This window comes from Schistocerca americana, chromosome 2 (assembly GCF_021461395.2).
Source record: "Schistocerca americana isolate TAMUIC-IGC-003095 chromosome 2, iqSchAmer2.1, whole genome shotgun sequence".
In the NCBI taxonomy this organism is placed as follows: domain Eukaryota; kingdom Metazoa; phylum Arthropoda; class Insecta; order Orthoptera; family Acrididae; genus Schistocerca; species Schistocerca americana.
This window is the reverse complement of record NC_060120.1, coordinates 11,006,284-11,028,793: the sequence shown is the minus strand read 5'-3', so window position 1 is coordinate 11,028,793 and position 22,510 is coordinate 11,006,284. Positions and strand designations below refer to the sequence as shown.

The window sequence follows — 22,510 nt, the reverse complement described above, 5'->3', positions numbered from 1 at the left end:
GGGGAGGGGGGGGGGGGGGGTTCGGGGAATGGAATATCGCTCAACAGAAGGAGAGTTTGGGCCCTCTACCGACAAATTGGAAAAATTTAGTGTTGCTCAAAGTAGTTTTTGGTAACTGTTTCGGAGTTCAGGGTAAAAAAATGTGTTTTAATAAATAATAAGACACCTATTTTAAGTTAAATGACATTGTAAGCTATACTGCTGCATAATTACTAAAAAATGATTGAATCTGTTGGAGTAATATATTCTCTGATTTCTCAAGTCATTTTATCCAGTGTAATATGATACTCCATGGGTGGGGGGGGGGGGGGGGGCTATAGCTCCCATAGTGCCCCCTCCCCCTACTTGTCACCGCGCCTGGGTAGAATATGGGTCCAGACGACGTAAACTGTGGGATGATAATCATTACGGTGATGATGTAAATCGGAAGGGGTGCCTGCTACAGCAATGCCCCTGCTAGTTCCAGGCTCTGTCCGCAAGTGGTTCGATGTGACCAGTATTCTCTCCAAAGGCCATTAAAGAAGTATACCGTCCCATTGAGTGGCACAATGCCCCCGTTACTGTGTTCTAGGACTTCAAAGGAATCGAGTACGCCAGCTGTGCATACCGTTCAGTAATAACAGCAAGATTTTGTAGGCTGACACTTCAGCAAGTGGACTGTGTAAGCAGTCCCACCATTCTGTCGTTAATGGTGGTTCTTTCCCAATCGCATGTCTACAAACAGCAGCACTAGCAGTAAAGGCTCATTACTTATGTTACAGTCTGATATTTCTCACCATAATCACTATTATTAATGTGCCGCTAGTTGCGGAGGTACAGCAGCTTTTCAGTGTCGTCTTGAAAGAAAGTTACAGCTGTGAGTTCTATCACACTATGATGATATTCCACAGTTGAACGTTTAAACTAAAACGAATGTCACCCAACTACTTCATCATCTCCAAAGAAATGTGCAAGTCTTACGGTGCAAAGCCACGATTCGATGGACGGTGATTGTCCATACTGAGAAATTTCTCGTGTTGACTGACTAAAGCTCGGCTAAAGTTCCGTGATAGCAATAAACTAAACATCTGGTGCGAGCTAATGCATGATAGGATTGTTGGACCATTCTTCTTTTCGGAACAAACAGTGAATGGGTCAGTGTATCTGAACATGCTGGAGCAGTTTGTGTACCCTCAGATACAAGACTTGCAACCCAACATCATTTTTCAGCAAAATGGAGCTCCACTGAATTGGTCAATGGCTGTTCGCAAGTTCCTGGATAGGAAATTTCCCATTCGTTGGATCGAACGTGGAGGACCCATTGCCTGGATATCACGTTCAACCAACATTAAGCCGCTTGATTTCTTCATGTAGGGATTCGTGAAGGACCGTATGTATGCGACCAAAGTGGACGATATTTCTCCGTTGCGACATCGAATCACTAATACGACTGCAACAAAACAGAGGAAATGTTACAAAGAACTTGGCAAGAAATTGAATATAGACTCGATATTCTTTGTGCTGCAAATGGTTCACGTGTAGAGGTGTATTGATGATAAATAAATGAATTCTTTGAGATGCTCTACAATGTGGTGTATTTTTCATTATCGTATCTACTGTGGTTTCTTTTCCTGGGTCTTTGAAATGAGGGAGGTTTGGGTGAGACACCCTGTATCTTATTCTTTCATTTTATACTGTACTCAAGCGACCTGCCAAATATGAGCCGATTCGGTTGGCCATATCTGTGGCCTTTCCCTTCTCAGTTTACATAGATGAAATAATTTAAGAATTAAGTGCACCGCACATAGTAGCACAGTGAGAGAACCTGTGTGTATTCATCTACATCTACATACATACTCCGCAATCCACCATACAGTGCGTGGCGGAGGGTACCTCGCACCATAACTAGCATCTTCTCTCCCTCTTCCACTCCCAAACAGAACGAGGGAAAAATGACTGCCTATATGCCTCTGTACGAGCCCTAATCTCTCTTATCTTGTCTTTGTGGTCTTGTAAGTTGGCGGCAGTAAAATTGTACTGCAGTCAGCCTCAAATGCTGGTTCTCTAAATTTCCTCAGCAGCGATTCACGTAAAGAACGCCTCCTTTCCTCTAGAGACTCCCACCCGAGTTCCTGAAGCATTTCCGTAACACTCGCGTGATGATCAAACCTACCAGTAACAAATCTAGCAACCCGCCTCTGAATTGCTTCTATGTCCTCCCTCAATCCGACCTGATAGGGATCCCAAACGCTCGAGCAGTACTCAAGAATAGGTCATATAGTGTTTTATAAGCGGTCTCCTTTACAGATGAACCACATCTTCCCAAAATTCTACCAATGAACCGAATACGACTATCCGCCTTCCCCACAACTGCCATTACATGCTTGTCCCACTTCATATCGCTCTGCAATGTTACGCCAAAATATTTAATCGACGTGACTGTGTCAAGCGCTACACTACTAATGGAGTATTCAAGCATTACAGGATTCTTTTTCCTATTCATCTGCATTAATTTACATTTATCTATATTCATAGTTAACTGCCATTCTTTACACCAATCACAAATTCTGTCCGAGTCATCTTGTATCCTCCTACAGTCACTCAACGACGACACCTTCCCGTACACCACAGCAACATCAGCAAACAGCCGCACATTGCTATCCACCCTATCCAAAAGATCATGTATGTAGATAGAAAACAACAGCGGACCTACCACACTTCCCTGGGGCACTCCAGATGATACCCTCACCTCCGGTGAACACTCACCATCGAGGACAACGTACTGGGTTCTATTACTTAAGAAGTCTTCGGCCCCTCACATACTTGGGAACCAATCCCATATGCTCGTACCTTAGTTAGGAGTCTGCAGTGGGGCACCGAGTCAAACGCTTTCCGGAAGCCAAGGAATATGGCATCCGTCTGATACCCTTCATCCATGGTTCGCAAGATATCATGTGAAAAAAGGGCGAGTTGCGTTTCGCACGAGCGATGCTTTCTAAAGCCGTGCTGATGCGTGGACAGCAACTTCTCTGTCTCAAGGAAATTCATTCGTAAGGTGTGGAAGAGGTGAGCAGCGGGGTGAATATCCGAGTCGTCTGTGCGGCGCTATTGTCAGCACACTGCACATGAAAGCTAGCACACTGCACATGAAAGCTAGTGGTCCCGCCCCGGTCCGCCCCCCATTTTAACTTGTCGCTACAGAAATCCATCAGAGCGTATACTCTACTCAACGATAGAACAAAGTAATGAGTAACTGCGACGTTTCCACCGAATCAAAAGATTATTTTCTTTACGTTTCATCGTTGACTCATGCAGGGAGCACTGATTCTACTACCGGGGTGCACTAACTTGCTAGTACAGCGCACCACAAACCTCTCAAAACGACTACATATGGAGTGAGCATAGTCTACTGCGCATATTCTCATAATTAATAATAATACAAAGTATTACACCTAAGCATTTGTATGACTAGTGACTTACTGGAATTGCAAAAATGGTTTGTTACGTACAGCATTTTGCAAGGTTCAGAATCTTCGCACTACCATCAAGTATCATCAGTATCTGCTAGGATATTTGTGTTATTATGGTGTGCTGGCACAGTCTTAGTAAAGCGTTATATCAGTTACGTAATGAGGTTTTGGCTGCATGGTATCACAAATCGCCACGAATTAAGTTCAGAATTCACTACAGCGTGTGGTAAACTTGAAAGTCATAACCAAGTATATTTACATCTCAACTATTACATACCTGTTCTCTTGCTTCCAGAGCTTCTTCCGTCTTCATCTGCTTGAGATGCACGCTCACCACCTCTGATCTGCATAAGTAATTGAATCAAATCCTGTCTCTCGTTTTTCTGTTCTTCACGTACCCTGATTGCCTCAGAAACCAGGGATCTAAAGAATCCCTCCGTCCTGGGATGGAAGAACGGTATGTTCAAAAGCTAGGTGACAGAAGAAGAGACATCTTTGCTTATTTAATTCTTCATACAGTAATTTGGATATTTTTTTTTTTTACCTTGAAGTGGACTCCACATACCTCCATAAGCCTCGGGAATATCATATAGCCTATGGCGATGATTCCCCGCAGCCCGCTGAAGTTTGTCAGGTCGCGTCCCATGCGGTAGAACTCATTGTCCGGGTTCGATATGGAGTCAACTCGGAAACCGAAGGCCGTCGAAGCTATTACGTCGTTAGTCACGCGGGCGTAGAAGTCCTTCATCTCCAGTGTCACTGAGCCGTCTAGAGCAACACAGCATTCAGATCACCAAAGTATATGGTTAGCAAGAAGAACCAAAGTTATTACATTTATTATATTATCTAAAGCAGTACGTAAATGTCTTAAGCAGAATTAGCACCATCTTTTACACCAATTTCCTACTGATTTTTTAAATTTGTTTCATATCTCAGTTTGCCATAGTCTTCATTTTATTGTGCAAATTTTATTACATTCATAACCTTGGTAATTCTTCAAGATTGATTATATCATATGTGAAAACCATTAAATCCAGGTAATCTCATTAATTTTAAAATGAGCCAGCAAGATTTTTCTGCATATTATTACCACGTCTTTATTAACTCGCTCTCTTGTTTGTTTGTCTATTCGGTACAAATTTGGCAGTTGATTTTAAACTAACATCCCGATGAGCTAGAGACTTGAAATTTCAAACATATCTCAGAACTGGATGACAATGCAACATTAACTCGCTTTCTTGTCTCTCCGTCGGTCTGTTCGGTACAAACTTCCCGATGACCTATAGACTTGCAACTTGTAACATATCGCCAGAGCTGGATCGCAGGTGAAGAAAGCGAATTTGTTAACAGTTTGCAACAATAAAATACCAATATTAATAGTGAATAGTGCATTAGTGACAATTTCTTTGATTGCCATCCAACGCAAACGACCCGTAGAGAAGGAGTAGCAAAAACGGCAAGAGCAGCTTCAACAGAGATCCTAAGCAAATAAGCTTCCAAGATAAGCCAAACGGTGTAAGCTAGATAAAGAAGTTCTCGAAAAGGAGAATGACTCAAGCCAGAGGAGGAGAAGTGGAACATACGTTCATACAAACGTACTTTCATTTTATATTATTATTTAACGTATGGCTAATACAGACATATCATGAAATTAAATTACATTTACTTATGTACATATTGACACACAAGAAACTTAAGTTTGTCTTTACAACTGAGTATCCAGTCCTTCAATATCCAGTCCTGCACCTGGAGTTACTAGCAGTAACTCCTCTTTGGCGCCGTGATAGGCTCGAATCCTGCATTCACTGACAATGTGGTGAATATTCTGGTACGGAGCCCCGCAGTCACAGGCTGGATTAGGCAGCTTATTCCACTTAAAGAGAGCATCCCTGCATCACCCATGGCCGGTACGGATTCTGTTGAGGGTAGTCCAGGTCTTGCGTGGTAGGTCGAATCCACTTCGAAGTTCAGCACCTGAGAAGATGTTATGCAGGTGCACATCTGTCACTGCTTCCCACCGACCTTTCCATTCTTCAAGAGGTTTGAAATCCTTAGCAACCATGTCAGCAGCATACCAAATAGTTGGATGGCGTGATTTCTGTCTCTTACGATTTAAAAGTGGCAGGTCGCTACGCACGGGTAGGTTAGAATTCCTGGAGATCTTGTGGAATGTTCTCATAAGGGCAGTACATCTGCGTAGATCAGGAGGCATTATACCGGTTAACAGTGGAAGCCAATAAACTGGAGTAGATCTTATGTTGCTTCCAGTGTTTACCTGGAACTCCCGATCACTTAGCATGCTGTTAATCAGTCGAGCCACTGTTCTGCAGGGTATGATGCGGAGAAATTTGTAGATAAGGCCTTCCCTCCACACAGTGTCGAAGGCTGCAGTTAGATCAACAAATGCCACAGATGTTTTCTGCTTCATTTGGTATCGTGACTCTATGAAGGATGTGAGAGACAATACTTGGTCGCAGCAGCTACGCCCTGGTCTGAAGCCTGCCTGATCAACTGGAACGTTCTCTAGGATAGCGCTACTCATTCTGTTATATATTAGCTTTTCAAAAAGCTTGTAGCAACAGCTGAGTAGGGAAATGGGGCGATAGTTTTCTACCCTGTTGCTGGGTTTTCCAGGTTTCAGAACAGATATTATCTTCACCTTTTTAAACTCAGATAGAAGTTGATCAGTCAGCAGGATGTCAGTAAAGAATTCTGCCAGCCATTTCTTAGCTTTTCCTCCCATATGGATCAGGAATTCTGGGTGGATACCATCGATTCCAGGCGCCTTAAGAGGCTTGATGCCCTTCAGTCCAGAGTCAATGTCTGAAACTGTGAAGAGATGGGTATACTCAGATGAGGGAGATGCCTTCTTTTTCAGGTCACGAAGCTGTCGTCTGATATGTCTTGTATGTTTCTTGTCAGGAGGTGCTCTTGATGTACTAGTGATGTGGAAAGCAATTTGGTCTAGTGTTACTTCGGAATTTTTTCCGCATGCTGGTGCACTTCCTCCCAGTTTTCTCAGAAGACTCCATGCTTTCCTGGGTAAAGTCCATATTTTCGACTGTTTCTGCCCATTTCTGCCTCCGAGACATGTCCAAGCTGGACAAGAGTTCCATAGTTATCTCTGGGTTACCACTTTGCTGGAAGTGTTGGTACAGTGTTTCACTTTCATCATTCCATCCTGGAACATATTCTTTTCGGTATCCTCTTGGCATACACTTCTTAGCTGTTGCTGTTACTGCACCAATGAAGCGTTGATAGTTTTTATGTGATGGAGGTATCCATCGAATGGTCTTATCCAGTTCCGTTGAAAACTTCATCCAGTTCATTTCATAATATGTATGATTAGAGAGAAACCACAAACGATGACGTAAAAAATGTTTCACTCAACATAGAGTCTTCAAAAAAATATTTTTATTCTTAAATACCTTTGCACTTTCTCGTACTTATGGCGACTTTTCTATATCTGCTAGAAATTATGCTCAAAACTAACTTAATTCGTCCTGAAACTTTACCACGATCTTACGTCTATAGTAACAATCGTGTACCCCACGATCGGCCTAGGTCGTACGTAATACAACACGTCCTAAAACGTAATTAAGCGATAAGTAGACAGAGTATGAAAACGGTGGTACGAACGACGTGTCGCACCAACTGGCACATTAGCTTTTGGTTCCATAGTAGAAGGATTACTTGGGTGGAAACACCTGCAAAGAACGTCGACTTTCAGGACGATGCGCTAAGGTGACTAAAAGAGCAGGGAGAATGCTTCTATGACGCTGTATTCAGGTGTACTTGTCAGAATCAAAAATATACACTGAGGTGACAAAAGACGTGGATACCTGCTACTGTCGTGTCGGATCTGCTTTTGCATGGCTTAGTACAGTAATTTGGCGTGGCATGGACTCAACAAGTCACTGGAAGTCCCCCCAGAAATACTGAGCCTTACAGCCTCTATGGCCGCCCATAACTGCAAAAGTGTTGCAGTGCAGAATTTTGTGCACGAACTGACACCTCGATCTTGTTCTATAAATGTTCGATGGGATTCATAATGGGTGATCTGGGTGGCAAAAGCAGTCGCTCGAACTGTCCAGAATGTTCTTCAGTCGCAAACAACTGTGGCTCGGTGATAAGGAACATTGTCTTCGATAAAACTTCCATGGTTGTTTGGAAACACGATGTCAGTGAATGGCTGCAAATGGTCTCTAAGTAGCAGAACATCCAGAGAACCCAGTTCATTCCATGTAAACAAAGCCCACATCATTACGGAGCCACCACCAGCTTGCACAGTGCCTTGTTGACAACTTGGGTCCATGGCTTCGCAGGGTCTGCACCACACTCGAATCCAACCATTAGCTTTTATCAGTTGAAATCGGGACTCATCTGATCATGCCTCGGTTTTCCAGTCGTTTAGGGTCTAACCGACATGGTCGCGAGCCCAAGAGAGACACTGCAGGCGATGTCACTCTGTTAGCAACGCACCCGCGTCGGTCGTCAGCTGACATAGCCCATTAACGCCACATTTCGCCACACTGCCCTAACGCATACGTTCATCATACGTCCCACACTGAATTCTGCGGTTATTTGACACAGTGTTGCTTGTCTGTCACCACTAACAACTCTACGCAAACACCGCTGCTGTAATGCCTGAAATGTGGTATTCTCGGCACACTCTGGACACTGTGGATTGTGAAATATTGTGGCTTCCGAAATGGAATCTTCCATGCGTCTAGCTCCAACAACCATTCCGTGTTCCAGAGTCTCTTAATTCCCGTCGTGCGGCCAAATGACGTCGAAAACCTTTTCACACGAATCAGCTGTCTCGCCAATGAACTGTCCTTTTATACCTTGTGTACGCGATACTACTGCCATCTGTATACGCGTATATCGCCATACCATGACTTCTGTCATCTCATGTATATGGAAATCGGTTGTGGTTCTAATGAAAAGTAACTATACGTACGTTCTAAATATGCGTCAAATTAATGTGTAAACATAACGTTCCAGAAATAATTGTCCTTTGAATCTGCGCTCGCATTACGGAATGGGTATGACTCCAGAACACGTAAAGATCTCGCCCACTCTATCTACAAAGACTTTCAGTATTGTGAACTGGTAATCCTCGTTGTCCGCTGACCCTCACTGCCGCCGTGATCACAAAACTCAGCCCTGTGGTCACGGAGACAGAGATGTTGGCGGAACTGAATGCCCGCTCCGCCCTCGAAATCAGCGCGGCCCGCCGTATTTACAACTCCGGCCCTACCTTCCTCATGCGTGTCTTTACCGAGTCTGCCTCCTCCATAGATCACCTCCTCACTCAGGGAGCCCTAATTTTCAACCGCCGACACACCGTTGACCCGTCCCATTCCCCTCCTCAATCCTATCGCTGCCATTGCTGTCTCCTCTGCAACGACCACCTCACACAAAATTGCAAGATCCCCACCCCCTCTCCACCTGCCGCGATTGTAAAGCCTCCCGCTCACTTAAACAGTGTCCTAACCTCGTCTCTACTGTTTCCTGCAACACCTGCAACGAACCCCGCCCCACCTACTCCTCCAAATGCAAAGCAAAGCCCCCTCCCACTAACCCTGAGCTCACTGTCCCTGTTCGCCCCATCGACCAGCCCATCCACCCCAACAATTCCCTATGCCCTCCCCCTATGGTTGAAGACATCATCTGGTTCCTGACCATCGTCCTGCAGAATATCCTCCTCTTCCTACCCCCCCCCCCCCCCCCCACATCCTCCAGCAAATCTCCCTCGCCGCTCGCTCTGTCTTCCATTTGAATACCTACTTGCACGCCACCTACTCCCACAACCAGGCCCACTTTACTTTCACCCACCTAGATACCCTCGTTTAAGCCCCTTTCTCCTCCCCCCCCCACTCTTTTCCCCCCTCCCACCTCCTGGTGTGACAACAGTATCGTCTCCTCTACCTAAACATTCGCTCCCTCACTGCCAACAAATATCTCTTCATGCATGCCCTGTCCTGCACCACGTCGACTCCTTCATTCTTAATGAAACCTTCCTCCAACCTTATCATGTTGTCTCCATCTCTCCCTATTTCCTTCACTGCACCAACCCCCTTCCCCTCGCATGAGGTGGTGTCACTATTGAACACCTCAATCATCTCCCTGTCCAGCCACAACCCCTACTCAATGACCCAACGGAACACCGCCTCCTCAGCATCTTTTTTCCCTCCCTCACCATCACCTGTGCCACCAACTATATCTGTCCTACAGCTCCTCTCCCCTACAACTTCATTTCCCTTGTTGAGCATACGTTCTCCACCTATGTGACTGCTGCCAAACTCAACATCCACAGCTGTGACCCTTTGGCGATGGCATCAGTACCTTTCAACCCTCCACAGTGATCTTGATACCCTCGCGCAACACACCCATCCTGAAAGTAACTCCACCCTGGATGTTATCCTTGCTTCCCCCAATCTTCTTGGTTGTATCACCATGGACATCCTCGATCTCACTGGTAGTGACCACCTCCCCATCCTTCTCACCTTCTCCTCAGCCCATGGCCCCCATCCTGCCCCTGCTCTGCTGCCTCTCTGAAGTCTGGCAACGACTACCACCATGCCAACTGGAATGCCTACTGGGAATCCATTGTTTCACATGTCGAAAACCACCCCCTTACCTTTCACCATCCCGCTGATGTCCCCCATGCCTCTTCCTTCCACCAGAAGACCATCACTGACGCTATGGAGGCCCAAGTTCTTACCAAACACATCCACCCTCACCACCCAACACTTCCTCCACAGGCCAACCTTCTTCTCCATGAATCCTGCAGGCTCTACCGCTCCTTCCTCTGCTCCTGTGACCAGAATTCACTCCTCCACCACCAGCAATTACAACAACACATCCTCAACCTCCTCACAGCAATGAAATGCCGGGTCTGGCGCCAGACATGTACATGCCTCAACTTCATCCTCTCTGTCAACTCCTCCAAGTACTGGTCTGCTTTACACCGCCTTACTGATAACCATCCTACCCTGCAATACCCGCTTCACCATGACAACCACCCCTTCCCTGACAACCTCACTAAGGCTAACCATTTTACTTCTGACCTCTCCGAGGTCTTCTCCATTCCTCATGATCACCATTTTGTTACCCCTTCTTCCCCACTGTCCTTGAATGCACTGATACCTTTGTCCTGCCACTTGCTACCTGTTTCCAGTACTTGGATCTGTTACCCCCTTCAGACATAAACACTCCCATTACTGCACATGATGTGAAACTTGTCCTCTGCACCAAACGCAACACCGCTCCTGGTCATGACTGTGTCAGCTACTGCCAACTCAAGGAATCTTCCCCCCCCCCCCCCCCACCCTGTCCTTCCTGGCTGCCCTTGCTACCCAGTACAACATGTTCCTCTCCACCAGCTTTTTACCCTGACCCGTAGAAGACTTCCCATATCCTGCTGTTCCCTAAGCCCAACAAACGCCCCTCTGACATCTCTTCCCATCATCCCACCTTCCTCATCATGTTCAGTGACATCTTCGAGTTAATACTCTCCTGTTGTATTCATCACCACCTTAACCAGCACCACCTTCTTCCCCTTACCCAGTGTGCCTTCTGGTCCTCCTTCTTAGCTGACAACCAGCTGCTTAACCTTACCAATCTCCTGTCCCTCCAACTTAACTCCTGTCGCTCTGCTATCTTTGTTTCTCTCTACCTCCAGAACGCTTATGACCATGTCTGGTATCCTGGACTCCCCTTCAAACACCAGACCTATGCTCTTCCCAACAGTTTCGTCTGTCTCGTTGCTTCCTACCTCTCCCATCGTCCCTCCTATGTCACTATCCACAATACCAGCTCCTGTACCTTCTATCCCACAGCCAGTGTGCCCCAAGGGCTGTTCTCTATCTCTGGTATACTGCCAATCTGCCCAAATCTGCCCTGCCTGTTCACCTCCTCCAATTTGCTGATGACACCTACTTCCTGGCCCTTTATCCTACCCTTCAACAGTCTAAACGTACCCATCAAATCCCACCTCGACCAGTTCACCGCCAGGTGCAAGCAGTGGCTCCTTTGCGTCAATCCCTCCAAGACCCAGGCAATCATCAAAAGTCATTCAACCTGATCCTTCCAGCTCCACGACTTTTACTTCACTTTATATGCTCGTCCTATCCACCTTACTCCTAGCCTGAAATACCTTGGCCTCACCCTCGACCATCGCCTCACCTGGAGTCCCCACCTCCTTACAATCCAATACAAAACCCACAATAGACTCTGCCGGGCATGAGGATTGCATCCTTTCACCATCCTTCACACCTACAAATCCTTGACCCACCCTATCCTTTGTTATTCCAGCATTACTTGGACTTCCACCCCTCTCAGATTCTATAAAGCCCTCCAAGTCCTACAATGCCATGCACTCCACCTCATCTTCCGTATTTGCCTTCCATCCTCTACTACTTCATCCCCTTCCCCCATCTTCTTCTTATCCTTGAACACAACCTGTACATCATCCGCTAAATCGATCCTCCCCACCCCCTGGTGCCCCCTTCCTCTCCAGCCCCAGCCTGTTGCCGCACCTTTACTGTAGTGTCCCATGTTCTCTCCATCTCCACACCCTCCACCTCCTTTCCCAATGCAACTTCCGGCACCTACCTCTCCCAGATTATAAGCTTCGCCCTGATATCTACTCCTCCTACGAACTCTAACCTCACCTTCTCCCTCCTCCTCATCATGGCTCTCTCTCCCCTCCCCACCCCCTGAGCAGCTTTCCTCCCTCCTACACTCCCTTCCCTGTGGCCCCCTTCTGTGTCTCTGGGCTCCCTTCCGACCTGCCTTCCCTCTCCCACTCTGCCCATCTTCTACCTCTTGGTGTGCCCCCTGCCCTCTATTTTCCTTCCCCCCCCCCTCCACCAGCCCCCCCCCCCCCCCCACTACACCTTCCTCTCTTTTCTTTTTCCCTCCTCTGAGACCTCCCATCCCTCGGCAGGTCCCTAACAGCAGTTTTTATTTTTCATGTGCGCTCCATCGCTTGCAGTGATTTTTTTAAGTGTCTCTCTCTCTCTTTGTGTTTTTATACTGTGTCCGACTTTTAACACATGTGTGTGACTCCAGAGTATTTTAAGTGCCCCACAAATTGCTGAATGTGTTATTTTAAATTGATGACGACTTTTTAACTGTCCCCCAATGAACGTCTCCATATTGGTGTGTATTTTAACTTCCATTGTCTCCATTTACTGTGTTTTTCTATCCCCTTTTTCCGCCATGTTTAGGTGTAAGTCTCCTCTTGTTATTTGTATTCCACTCGCCTGGAGCGCGGCAGATTGTGCCGCTGCCAGCCCTCCCCTACCCATGTTGGGCAGGGGAATTAAATTACAATAAAGAAAAAAAAACTGGTAATACAGTGGATGCAGACATGTGTTGCTCACCAATGAACGAAATGTTCAATTCATTATGAGTAAAAGTAAGCCTTGAAGCAAGGATTTTGAGCATCACAACACAATGTTCAAAGTGGCACGATCATCTGTGCTGAAATAAACTCCCACCAGCTGATTATATTTTCATTATTCAAAGTCGATGTTCAATAAATAACTAGTAAAAACTGAGCTGGATCTCAGAATGGCAACTATTTCGAGGAATCCAATTGCATTTGTACCGAAGTGTTCCACTACCACCTAAAAACAACATTCGATGTACATAGATAAGGAAGTGTTCCAGAGATGTAAAAAATTCCTGGAATAAGTCTTGAGACGTGGTTGCTGCTGAGTCTAGTACAGGTGAATCCAAGTCCCAGATTGACAAACATTTTGATGTACTCTAAGTAATTTCCACGTCCATTAGCTGATTCTTGTAAGTCCAAAAGCAATGTGAAGACTGATCATTTAAAATTACCTTCATCTTCTTTGGTTACTTTCATCAAATAGTCAACCACTTGCAGGCCAATTTCAGACATCAGCACGAACATGTTCTTCATCTTCATTGTCGTGTATGCTGGAGAGAGTGTCGAGCGCATGGTCTGCCATTCTTTTCCTAAAACACAGAAAAAATTCCTTAATAAAAGGAAGAAAGACTGTTAAGAACTGTGAGAAAGACCAGTTACATTATCCGTCTTGAAATTATTTTATAGTTCTTTTTAGCGTATGACAAAACTATAGCAAATGTGATACATGTGAAATAGACAGAAAACAAGATATCTACAGCTACATCTATACTCTGCAAACAGTTGTCAAGTGGTCCTGTCGGTCGGAGCACACACTTGGCTTTTTCGAACGTGTGGCTCTCCAGTGTTGAGGGTGCAGTTACGGCTATGATTTCTAACATATCGCACACGGTACTTTATTGCGTGACCCGCAAGTAAATGTGATTAGTATCTGCCTAGAGAGTGTATTGTGTATTGCGTATGGAAATGGGAACCTAGAAAAGATGGTGAGGCTTCGTCCCGCCGTAGCCCGCTGTGGTCCACAACCCCAACAACAGGCCACAGCAGTCCACTCACCTCCCCCCCCCCCCCCCCCCCCCCAAAACACACACACACCGAACCCAGGGTTATTCCAGGGTTATTGTGCGGTTCGGCAACCAACTGACTGCATGTTACGACATGAGATGCAATCAATACCTTCACTGCGCGATAACAACGGTGATGTCACTGATGACAGTGCCACAAAAGCAGAGTTATTAAACACGGTTTTCCGAAACTCCTTCACCAAAGAAGGCGATGTAAATATTCCTGAATTCCAATCAAGAACAACTGCCAAGATGAGAAACATAGAAGTAGATATACTCGGTGCAGCAAAGCAGCTTAAATCACTTAATGAAGTACAGGCCTGCGGTCCAGATTTTATACCAGTCAGGTTCCTTTCAGAGTATGCTGCTACAGTAGCTCCATATTTAGCAATCACATACAACCGCTCCCTCACAGAAAGATCCGTATCTAAAGACTGGAAAATTGCTCAAATCACATCAATGCCCGGAAAGGGAAGTAGCACTAATCCACTGAATTACAGCCCCATATCACTAACGTCGATTTCCAGTAGGGTTCTGGAACGTTTACTGTGTTTGAACATTATGAAGTACCTCGAAGAAAACGATGTATTGACACATAGTCAAAAAGAATTCAGAAGATACCGTTCTTGTGAAACACAACTAGCCATTTATACTCATGAAGTAATGAGGGCTATCAACAGGGCATATCAAATTGATTCCCCATTTTTAGATTTCCTCAAAAGCGTCTCCTTACCAAATTGCCTGCGTATGGAACATAGCCTCAGTTGTGCGACTGGATTCGGGATTTCCTGTCGGAAAGGTCACAGTTCGTAGTAATAGACGGAAAGTCATCGAGTAAAACAGAAGTAATATCCGGCGTTCCCCAAGGAATTGTTATAGGCTCTCTATTGTTCCTGATTAATATTAACGACATAGGAGACAATCTGAGTAGCCGTCTTAGATTGTTTGCAGATGATGCTGTCATTTACCGTCGTGTAAAGTCATCAGATGACCAAAACGAATTGCAAAATCATTTGGACAAGATATCTCTACGGTGCGAAAAGTGGAAAGTGACCCTGAATAAAGAGAAGTGTGAAGTTATTCACATGAGTACTAAAAGAAATCAGCTAAATTTCGATTATGCGTTAAGTCACACAAACCTGAAGGCTGCAAATTCAACTAAATACTTAGGGATTACAATTACAAATAACTTAAACTGGAGCGATCACATAAATAGTGTTGCGGGTAAAGCAAACCAGAGACTGCGATTCACTGGCAAAACAATTGAAAGGTGCAACAGCTCTACTAAAGAGCCTGCTTACACTACACTTGTCCGCCCTATTCTGGAGTATTGCTGTACGGTGTGGGATCCGCAGCAGGTGGGACTGATGGATGACACCAAAAAAGTACAAAGAAGGGCAGCTCGTTTTGTTTTATCGCGGAATAGGGGAGATAGTGCCACAGACATGATACGTGTATTGGAGTGGCAATCTTAAAACATGGGCGTTTTTCGTTGCTACGGGATCTTGTCATGAAATTTCAATCACCAATTTTCTCCTCCGATTGCGAAAACATTCTGTTGGCACCTCCCACATAGAGAGAAATGATTATCACGATAAAATAAGTGAAACCATGGCTCGCACAGAAAAATTTAAGTGCTCGTTTTTCCCGCGCGCCGTTCGAGAGTGGAATGGTAGAGACAGCTTGAAGGTGGTTCATTTAACCCTCTGCCAGACACTTTATTGTGAATAGCAGACAAACACGTAGATGTAGATGTGAATAGGACTCTATGCTGATGATATTATGTTTTCAAGTATCTTTGTATGTTTACACCACTTCAACTGAGAAGCAGAATTCATTCATAGAAATTTTATGTTTGTTACACAGTCTGTAGAGGGTCATTTTCCCTCTGATTATTTTAATTTGTGGCATTTATTTTCGATGTCACTTAGCAGAATTAATATTCTCTCTGCAGCGTATTTTGCGCTGGCTGATTAAAATTGTTTGACCGCAGCTCGTGGTCGTGCGGTAGCGTTCTCGCTTCCCGCGCCCGGGTTCCCGGGTTCGATTCCCGGCAGGGTCAGAGATTTTCTCTGCCTCGTGATGACTGGGTGTTGTGTGATGTCGTTAGGTTTAAGTAGTTCTAAGTTCTAGGGGACTGATGACGACAGATGTTAAGTCCCATAGTGCTCAGAGCCATTTGAACCATTTGATTAAAATTGTTTGCTACACTGGATCTCGAACCTGGGATCTTCGCCTCTCATGAGCAAGTGTTCTGCCAACTGAGCTATTCAAGAATGACTCACGACCCGCCTTCACTGTTTTACTTCTGTCAGTACATCATCACCTATCTTCAATACTTCACAGATGTTCGCCTGCATACGTTGCGAGACTAGCACTCCTGGAAGAAAGGATAGTACGGAGACATGGCTTAGGCACAGCCTGTGGAGATGTTTTCAGAATGAATTTTCACTTTCTAGCAAAATGTGCACTTATTTGAAACTTCCGGAAGATTAAAACTGTGTGCCAGACCAGGAATCGAATGTGGAATTTTCCCGTTAAAGACAAAGGTCTCATGTTCAAGCCCTGGTCCGACATACCGTTTTAATCTGCCTGAAAATTTCAATGTCACCTTATTGAATAATGACTTATTGCAAATTTCCTTGAGGGGTTTCATTTGCTTTCTCTGCAAGGAGTTCTCTTGTTTCTCGGTGATTATATTATTGCTGTCATCAGCAAAGAGAATTTTTTTCCATGATTAACACTGCATGGAAAGTTATTGGTGTACATATGGAACAATATTGGTCCTACTATGCTACCCTGAGAAACCTTTATATTAATGTGTTTCTTACAATTTTGTCACTGAATATTTGGCTTTTTCTGACGTTTGTGTTACCTCTACTCTTTGTACTATATCTGCTAGGTATGACTGGGAACAGTCATTAGCTCCATCTTTTATTCCTCATGATGCTAGCTTATTTAGTAGAATCTTATGGTCAACAGTATCAAAACTCTCAGAAAGATATAAGAGTATGCGTATGACACCCTGATCCTGGTCAAGTGCATCACTCACCAATTTTGTGTATTCTCCTATGGCTGATTCAGTATCTCTGACGCTTCGGAATCCAAACTGTGGTTCACTTACAGTGTTGTATGTATTCAAGTAATTAGTTAATCTTTCTTTCCTAAATGGTCCTATCATTTTTGCGAATGATGGCCATAAGGAACTGGGAGTCTAGTGTTCTGTGTGTTCTGCATTACCTTTCTTTAGCAGAGACACTACACTGGCTGTTTTGAATCCTCAGGAAACTTCCCTGATGTGAAAGACTCATTAATTAAGTTCTTTAAGGGAGATTGTATACCGAACCCTGTGCGCTTGTTGCAGCACACGTGTTGGTTCATCATCGAAGCCTACCGACTATTTTAGGGTTCCATACCTAAGTCACTATAAAGGCGAAACACAGGACTACTTTGTTTTAAGTTTGTCTGTCCGTCTGTAATGACACATTTTTCTCAGTAACGTGTAGAGGTATCAAGTTGAAATGTATGTAAAACACTGAGATTTGCGGTCTCTTAAAGATGTAAAAAAATTAAGCTTCCGAGTCAATGCGATCTAAAGATATGACCATTTATGTCACATATTTTGATGCAAACTCACTCATTATAATCTGTAGATTATAAATGAACCATCTACGTCACAGAACAATGTCAGCCAATGAACAGAGAACGACGTTGCCAGAGCTGGACTGCAGTGCAGAGCACGGACGAGTGTCTTCAGTTTTAGAAACGTTCGGTCATAAATAAAGTAATTGAACAACAGCAATGTCTTGATAGCATACTTTCTTTCATAGAAAGTTTGGAAAAAGCATTCTTTATACCAATTGCTTCATATTCTATTAATTAATTAAACCAAACAAGCAATAAGCCTTCTAATTCAGGCAATAGCAAGGAAAGGTGTTTTAAATCACTCTCACTAACCGCTTTTTCGCAATGAAGAACAGCGGTAATTGCTTATTTCCTATTGTACTTCGACGAAACGGGAGTAATTCATAATCATACCAACAGTGTTTGTCGGTATTTTGCGTGATATTTAAAGTCCTTCGGGTGATACATTTAACGACGAGTTGCCTCAGCGTAATGGTTAAAGTGTGTGGCTACTATGCAACAGGTTCTGAGTTCAAACCTTGATCTGTACTTAATATCTTCTTTATTATAAAAACAATATCGAAGTGTCTTACTTCATGAATTTTATTCGTTTGAATGTAATATTTTGAAATTTCTAGTGGCAACTAAAACAATACAGAAAGTATACACTATGGACTTTTAACTCTGCAAACTCTTCAAAATTTCGTGCAGTGGTTTACTACATCTAATGCTCCACAATAACTGCGTTGAACATCGAAACAAAATTAAGTCATTTATGGGGGGAAGGTACCAGTCAAGAAGATGTGTAAAAATCAAATTTTTGGGCCAAGTAGTTTTTGTGAAATCGAATGATAAAGTGTGTCAAAGCAGTCGAAACACCATGTGTCTGCACAGGCGAGCAGTGCAATGATGACAAAACCGCGCACATCGCGGAGTGCGGGGAGCACGTCTCTGTAGCAGCGAAAGGGTTAATGCGGCCGTGGTGGCTTTACTTCATAAACTGCGCGCTCCCTCCTAAACGTAAGTTTGCGAACTATACTATGGCGCTGCTTCTCTTGGCGCGTACAACTGGCAACGCAGCAATCTCCCGCGTCTGGGCGGGCATGCACGAACCGCCAAGATAAAAGAATTGAACTATAGTCCGAAATGATCGGCTAGATGACAGGCTGTAGCGCTGGGTATGTCACGTCGTTCCCTTCACCTTATCTTACATGACGATCTTAAGTTTCACCCGTACAAGATAATGATCGTACTGCAGCTTAGTGAAGGGGATTTTGTGCAGAGCAGAGAGTTTTGTCGCGTAATGGACGAAATTTTTACAGAAGATGGAGATGCTACAGACTTCATGAGTGATGAAGCACATTTTCATGTAGACGGTTACGTCAACGTTCAAAATTGTCGGTATCGGGCGCCAGAGAACCCACATGAATTACACCAAAGACCTCTCCACAGTTTAAAAGTAACAGTGTGGTGCTGCACTTCAAAGATGGGGCTTGTTGGAACCTATTTTTTTTAAGAGGAAGGAACTGCAGTTACTATAACATCAGCGCGCTATGGTAAAATGTTAAACAACTTTCTTCGTCCAGAACTAGAAAGGCGTCAAGTGAACATGAGAGAAATATGGTTTCAGCAGGACGATGCCACAGCTCACACGGGGAGAGCGCCAAAGAAGTGCTTCGACAAATGTTCCCAGCACATGTTATTTCGAGATATGGTGGTGTTTACTGGCCCCCTCGCTCAACCGATTTGTCGATATGCGATATTTAAAATCAAAAGTCTACATGAACAACCCTCGCACAATCGATGACCTGAAGAATTCCATTCGTCAGGAAACTGAAGCCGTGACGAATGAAATGTTGGAGAGAACCATGCGTAACTTTCGGGAGAGGTTCCAAATTAGTATCCAGCAAGAAGGTTGTCATCTCCAAGACATTATTTTTCGAAACTAATTAAAGTATGTGTATTTCAAAACCATTAAAAAATCTATCACTTGATGCTTGTTTTTTATTATTTTTATCAAACCGTGTCCCAGTCATTCAATAGTGAAAAACATGCGTTTCCTCTGCTCCACCCTGTATATAAAAACGTAGGGGATAACTGTAGGGATTGCAGTTGACCCTTAACATAAACAAATGTAGCGTATTGCGCAAGAATAGGTGGAAAGAACTGTTATTGTTTCTTAACACCATGTTGAACAATCACTAGACACAGTCACTCCGTTAAATATCTGGGAATATGGGTACGAAGCGAATCACAGTAGAATTATCAAATAAATCGTAGAGAGGGCAGGTGCCAAACAAATTTATTGGCAGAATCCTCATGAAGTGTTGACCATCCACTATGAAGGTAGCTCTACAAAACGCTCATCTTTGACTCTTATGAGATCGAATTTACTGATACAATACAACAGATCTAGAGAAGGACAGTCTGTTTCGTGGAAATTTGTGTGGTAAGGTCTTGTGGGACCAAACTGCTGAGGTCATCGGTCCCTAAGACTACACACTACTTAATCTAACTTAACGCTGTGGCCAACACACACACACAACACGCCCGAGGGAGGACTCGAACCTCCGACGAGGGGAGCCGCACGGACCGTGACAAGTTTGTTTCGTCACGGGTTCATTTGTACACTCGAAAGCCTCGCGGAAATGGTCGTCCGAACTCCAGTGCCAGGCACTTCAAAAGAGGTGTTGAGCATCTCGATATGTTTCACTGTTCAAATTCCGAAAACATACTGGAAAGAGTCACCCAATGTCGGGTACAGCGGAGTTTTACCCTCACAAGGCTAATCTGCCTGAAATAATAAATTCTGCAACAGTGCGGTAGTTCCATACAGTGTCAAGGTCGTTTTGCCTTCAGTGTGTGCCAGTCTCTCTTTGAAACCGCATGTGATTGTAGTAAGGGTGTTTTCTGTTACATTATTGACACGATAGAACAAACTATAGAAGTAAGCCAATTGTGATGGATTATTCCCTTACTTAAAGAATACTCCCTAAGAAATTGAGATCTACCAATCTCAATAACGAGAAATTTTAAAGTCTTCATGTTACCTGCACAAGAACACAGGTTACATCGTGTTTTTATCAACAAATATTGCTGGATTTTTCCACAATGGTCTCATTTTCTGCGTCTTTAGAAATGTATGCACATGGGACTATTTTGCCTCATAAACGTGTCATTATTTCCGCTCAGTTAAATCATTAATTTAATTGATATTTTATTGCGAAATTGTGGAGAACACATTTTCTTGGCTTCTTTTGAGATGGTCAATACATACAAAGGGGAAAAGGCAAGTGCTTTATGGTCTGAGGAAGATATGAAACAAGCAATAACAAGTGTTCTAGGGAGCTTCTCTGGATAAAGTGTGCTGCTTCGTTTCTAAAGTGTGCGTGGGAGCAAAAAGGACGAAAAATGTTCACTTGTAAATGCTTCCGATTTTGACACTGAAATACACTGGGCAGAGTAGCCCCCTTAACTGGGCAGAATTGTCGCACTACTTTCATATATTATGCTTTCTGCCTTCTTTAGATGTTTGTTTAACACTTTGTTCGTGTAAAAGAATTTCGGCCTTTAATATGCTGAAATGTATTCACAATCAACATACTGTAATGTATCACACTAACAGATTTTGTTTTAAAAAGGTTCATGTAGTATTATATGAAGGGCTTATTTCAATAGTAGTACCAGCCCCTTATTGTTCATTTTGAGATACAAAGTCCTAAAGTTAAATGAGCGCTGAAGAATCTGCAATTGAGATACGAGAAATATTCATGCATATGGCTTCTTGCTAGAAATGAACCTTTCGTTCTGTTTGTTTGGATCATTAATTTGAGAAGCATTATAGGCAGAAAAGTGGTAATGGACTTGTACCACTATTGAAATAAGCCCTTCATATAGGGCTTATCGTTGAAATGAGTGGAACAGCCCTGGTGTACCCTATTGCTTCTACATATATCTAGCAAAAAGACCATGAAGGCAACATCAGAGAGATTCGATTTCGCACGGAGACTTCTCAACAAGCGTACCACTCAAGATTCAAACAGCAAAGTAGGTGGCACTTTTGACTTAGCATCTCTGGAGGAACATTGGTAACAGTCATTTTCTGAATATACATTATATATTTTTGTCTTTGTGCCATGCTCGCCCTTTACTGATTGTTGATTATGGATCTGCAGAATAGACAGTGGATCTTATTTCCATTTAGTGTTCACTAAAGAGATATGCAAGTAACTTCCACAGTCAAGGTATTAGCTACTGACCTGTTAGACAAAAGAGCATCCTCTTGAACAGAGGATTAGCTCTATCGGTGACCCCAAACGGCAAGTGATCGGTGAAGTGGTCGAAGTCTTTGACGGTGACTGCGCGAATGATTTCTGGATCGTTGATCATAAAGACGGGTTCTCTGAAGTAGAAAACTCCTGCGTATGCATGTGGCTGCAGTTGGCGGTAGAGACTCAGCACCCTCTCGGATAGGGCTTCGCGAGCCAGGACCACAGGGAGCATGTTGCCCACGAAGGGCACGGGCGGTAGGTACGGAACGCCTCGGCGCGCGAAGTGCGTGCGGTAGCGGTAGAACCACAGGAGCACCAGCGAGGCGAAGAACACCGCCAGCGACGCCATCGCTGTCCAGCAGTCGGCCAGCATAATCTGTAGGAGGAAAGTCGCATACCAGTCACCAAGCAAAGTGCTGACTGGGAGACCTGTAGGGGCAGGTCCAGCTACCCTACTAGCCGTTGCCAGCCAAACACTGAATGTGAATTTTCTTTTTACTATTTGATTTCAAAGTAGACTACCTGCTAATCGAGAGACACCGCACAATCATGCATTAGCGACCTCGGTTATGTGGACGGGTTATAGCAGACATTAATATGCAGAATACTTACTTTTGGTATTCATGGTATCCTGCAACCTGTACGAAGTTGATTGAATGACATTAGCATGATAAAAAACAACAATAAAAGAAGCAG

General features: G+C 44.1%; 1 protein-coding gene across 1 annotated transcript in view; it reads right to left on the bottom strand.

The window, feature by feature from the left end:
- The window catches only part of LOC124596623 (cytochrome P450 9e2-like), a 72,352-nt gene that overhangs the window by 37,111 nt on the left and 12,731 nt on the right, over nt 1-22,510 (bottom strand). Inside the window, exons 2-5 of the mRNA XM_047135849.1 lie at nt 21,803-22,190; nt 13,308-13,445; nt 4,015-4,217; nt 3,727-3,919 (exon numbers count right to left, since the gene is read on the bottom strand). Of these exons, the coding sequence (XP_046991805.1) occupies nt 3,727-3,919; nt 4,015-4,217; nt 13,308-13,445; nt 21,803-22,187 (919 nt within the window). The 5' untranslated portion in view covers nt 22,188-22,190. The remainder of the gene's footprint in view (nt 1-3,726; nt 3,920-4,014; nt 4,218-13,307; nt 13,446-21,802; nt 22,191-22,510) is intronic.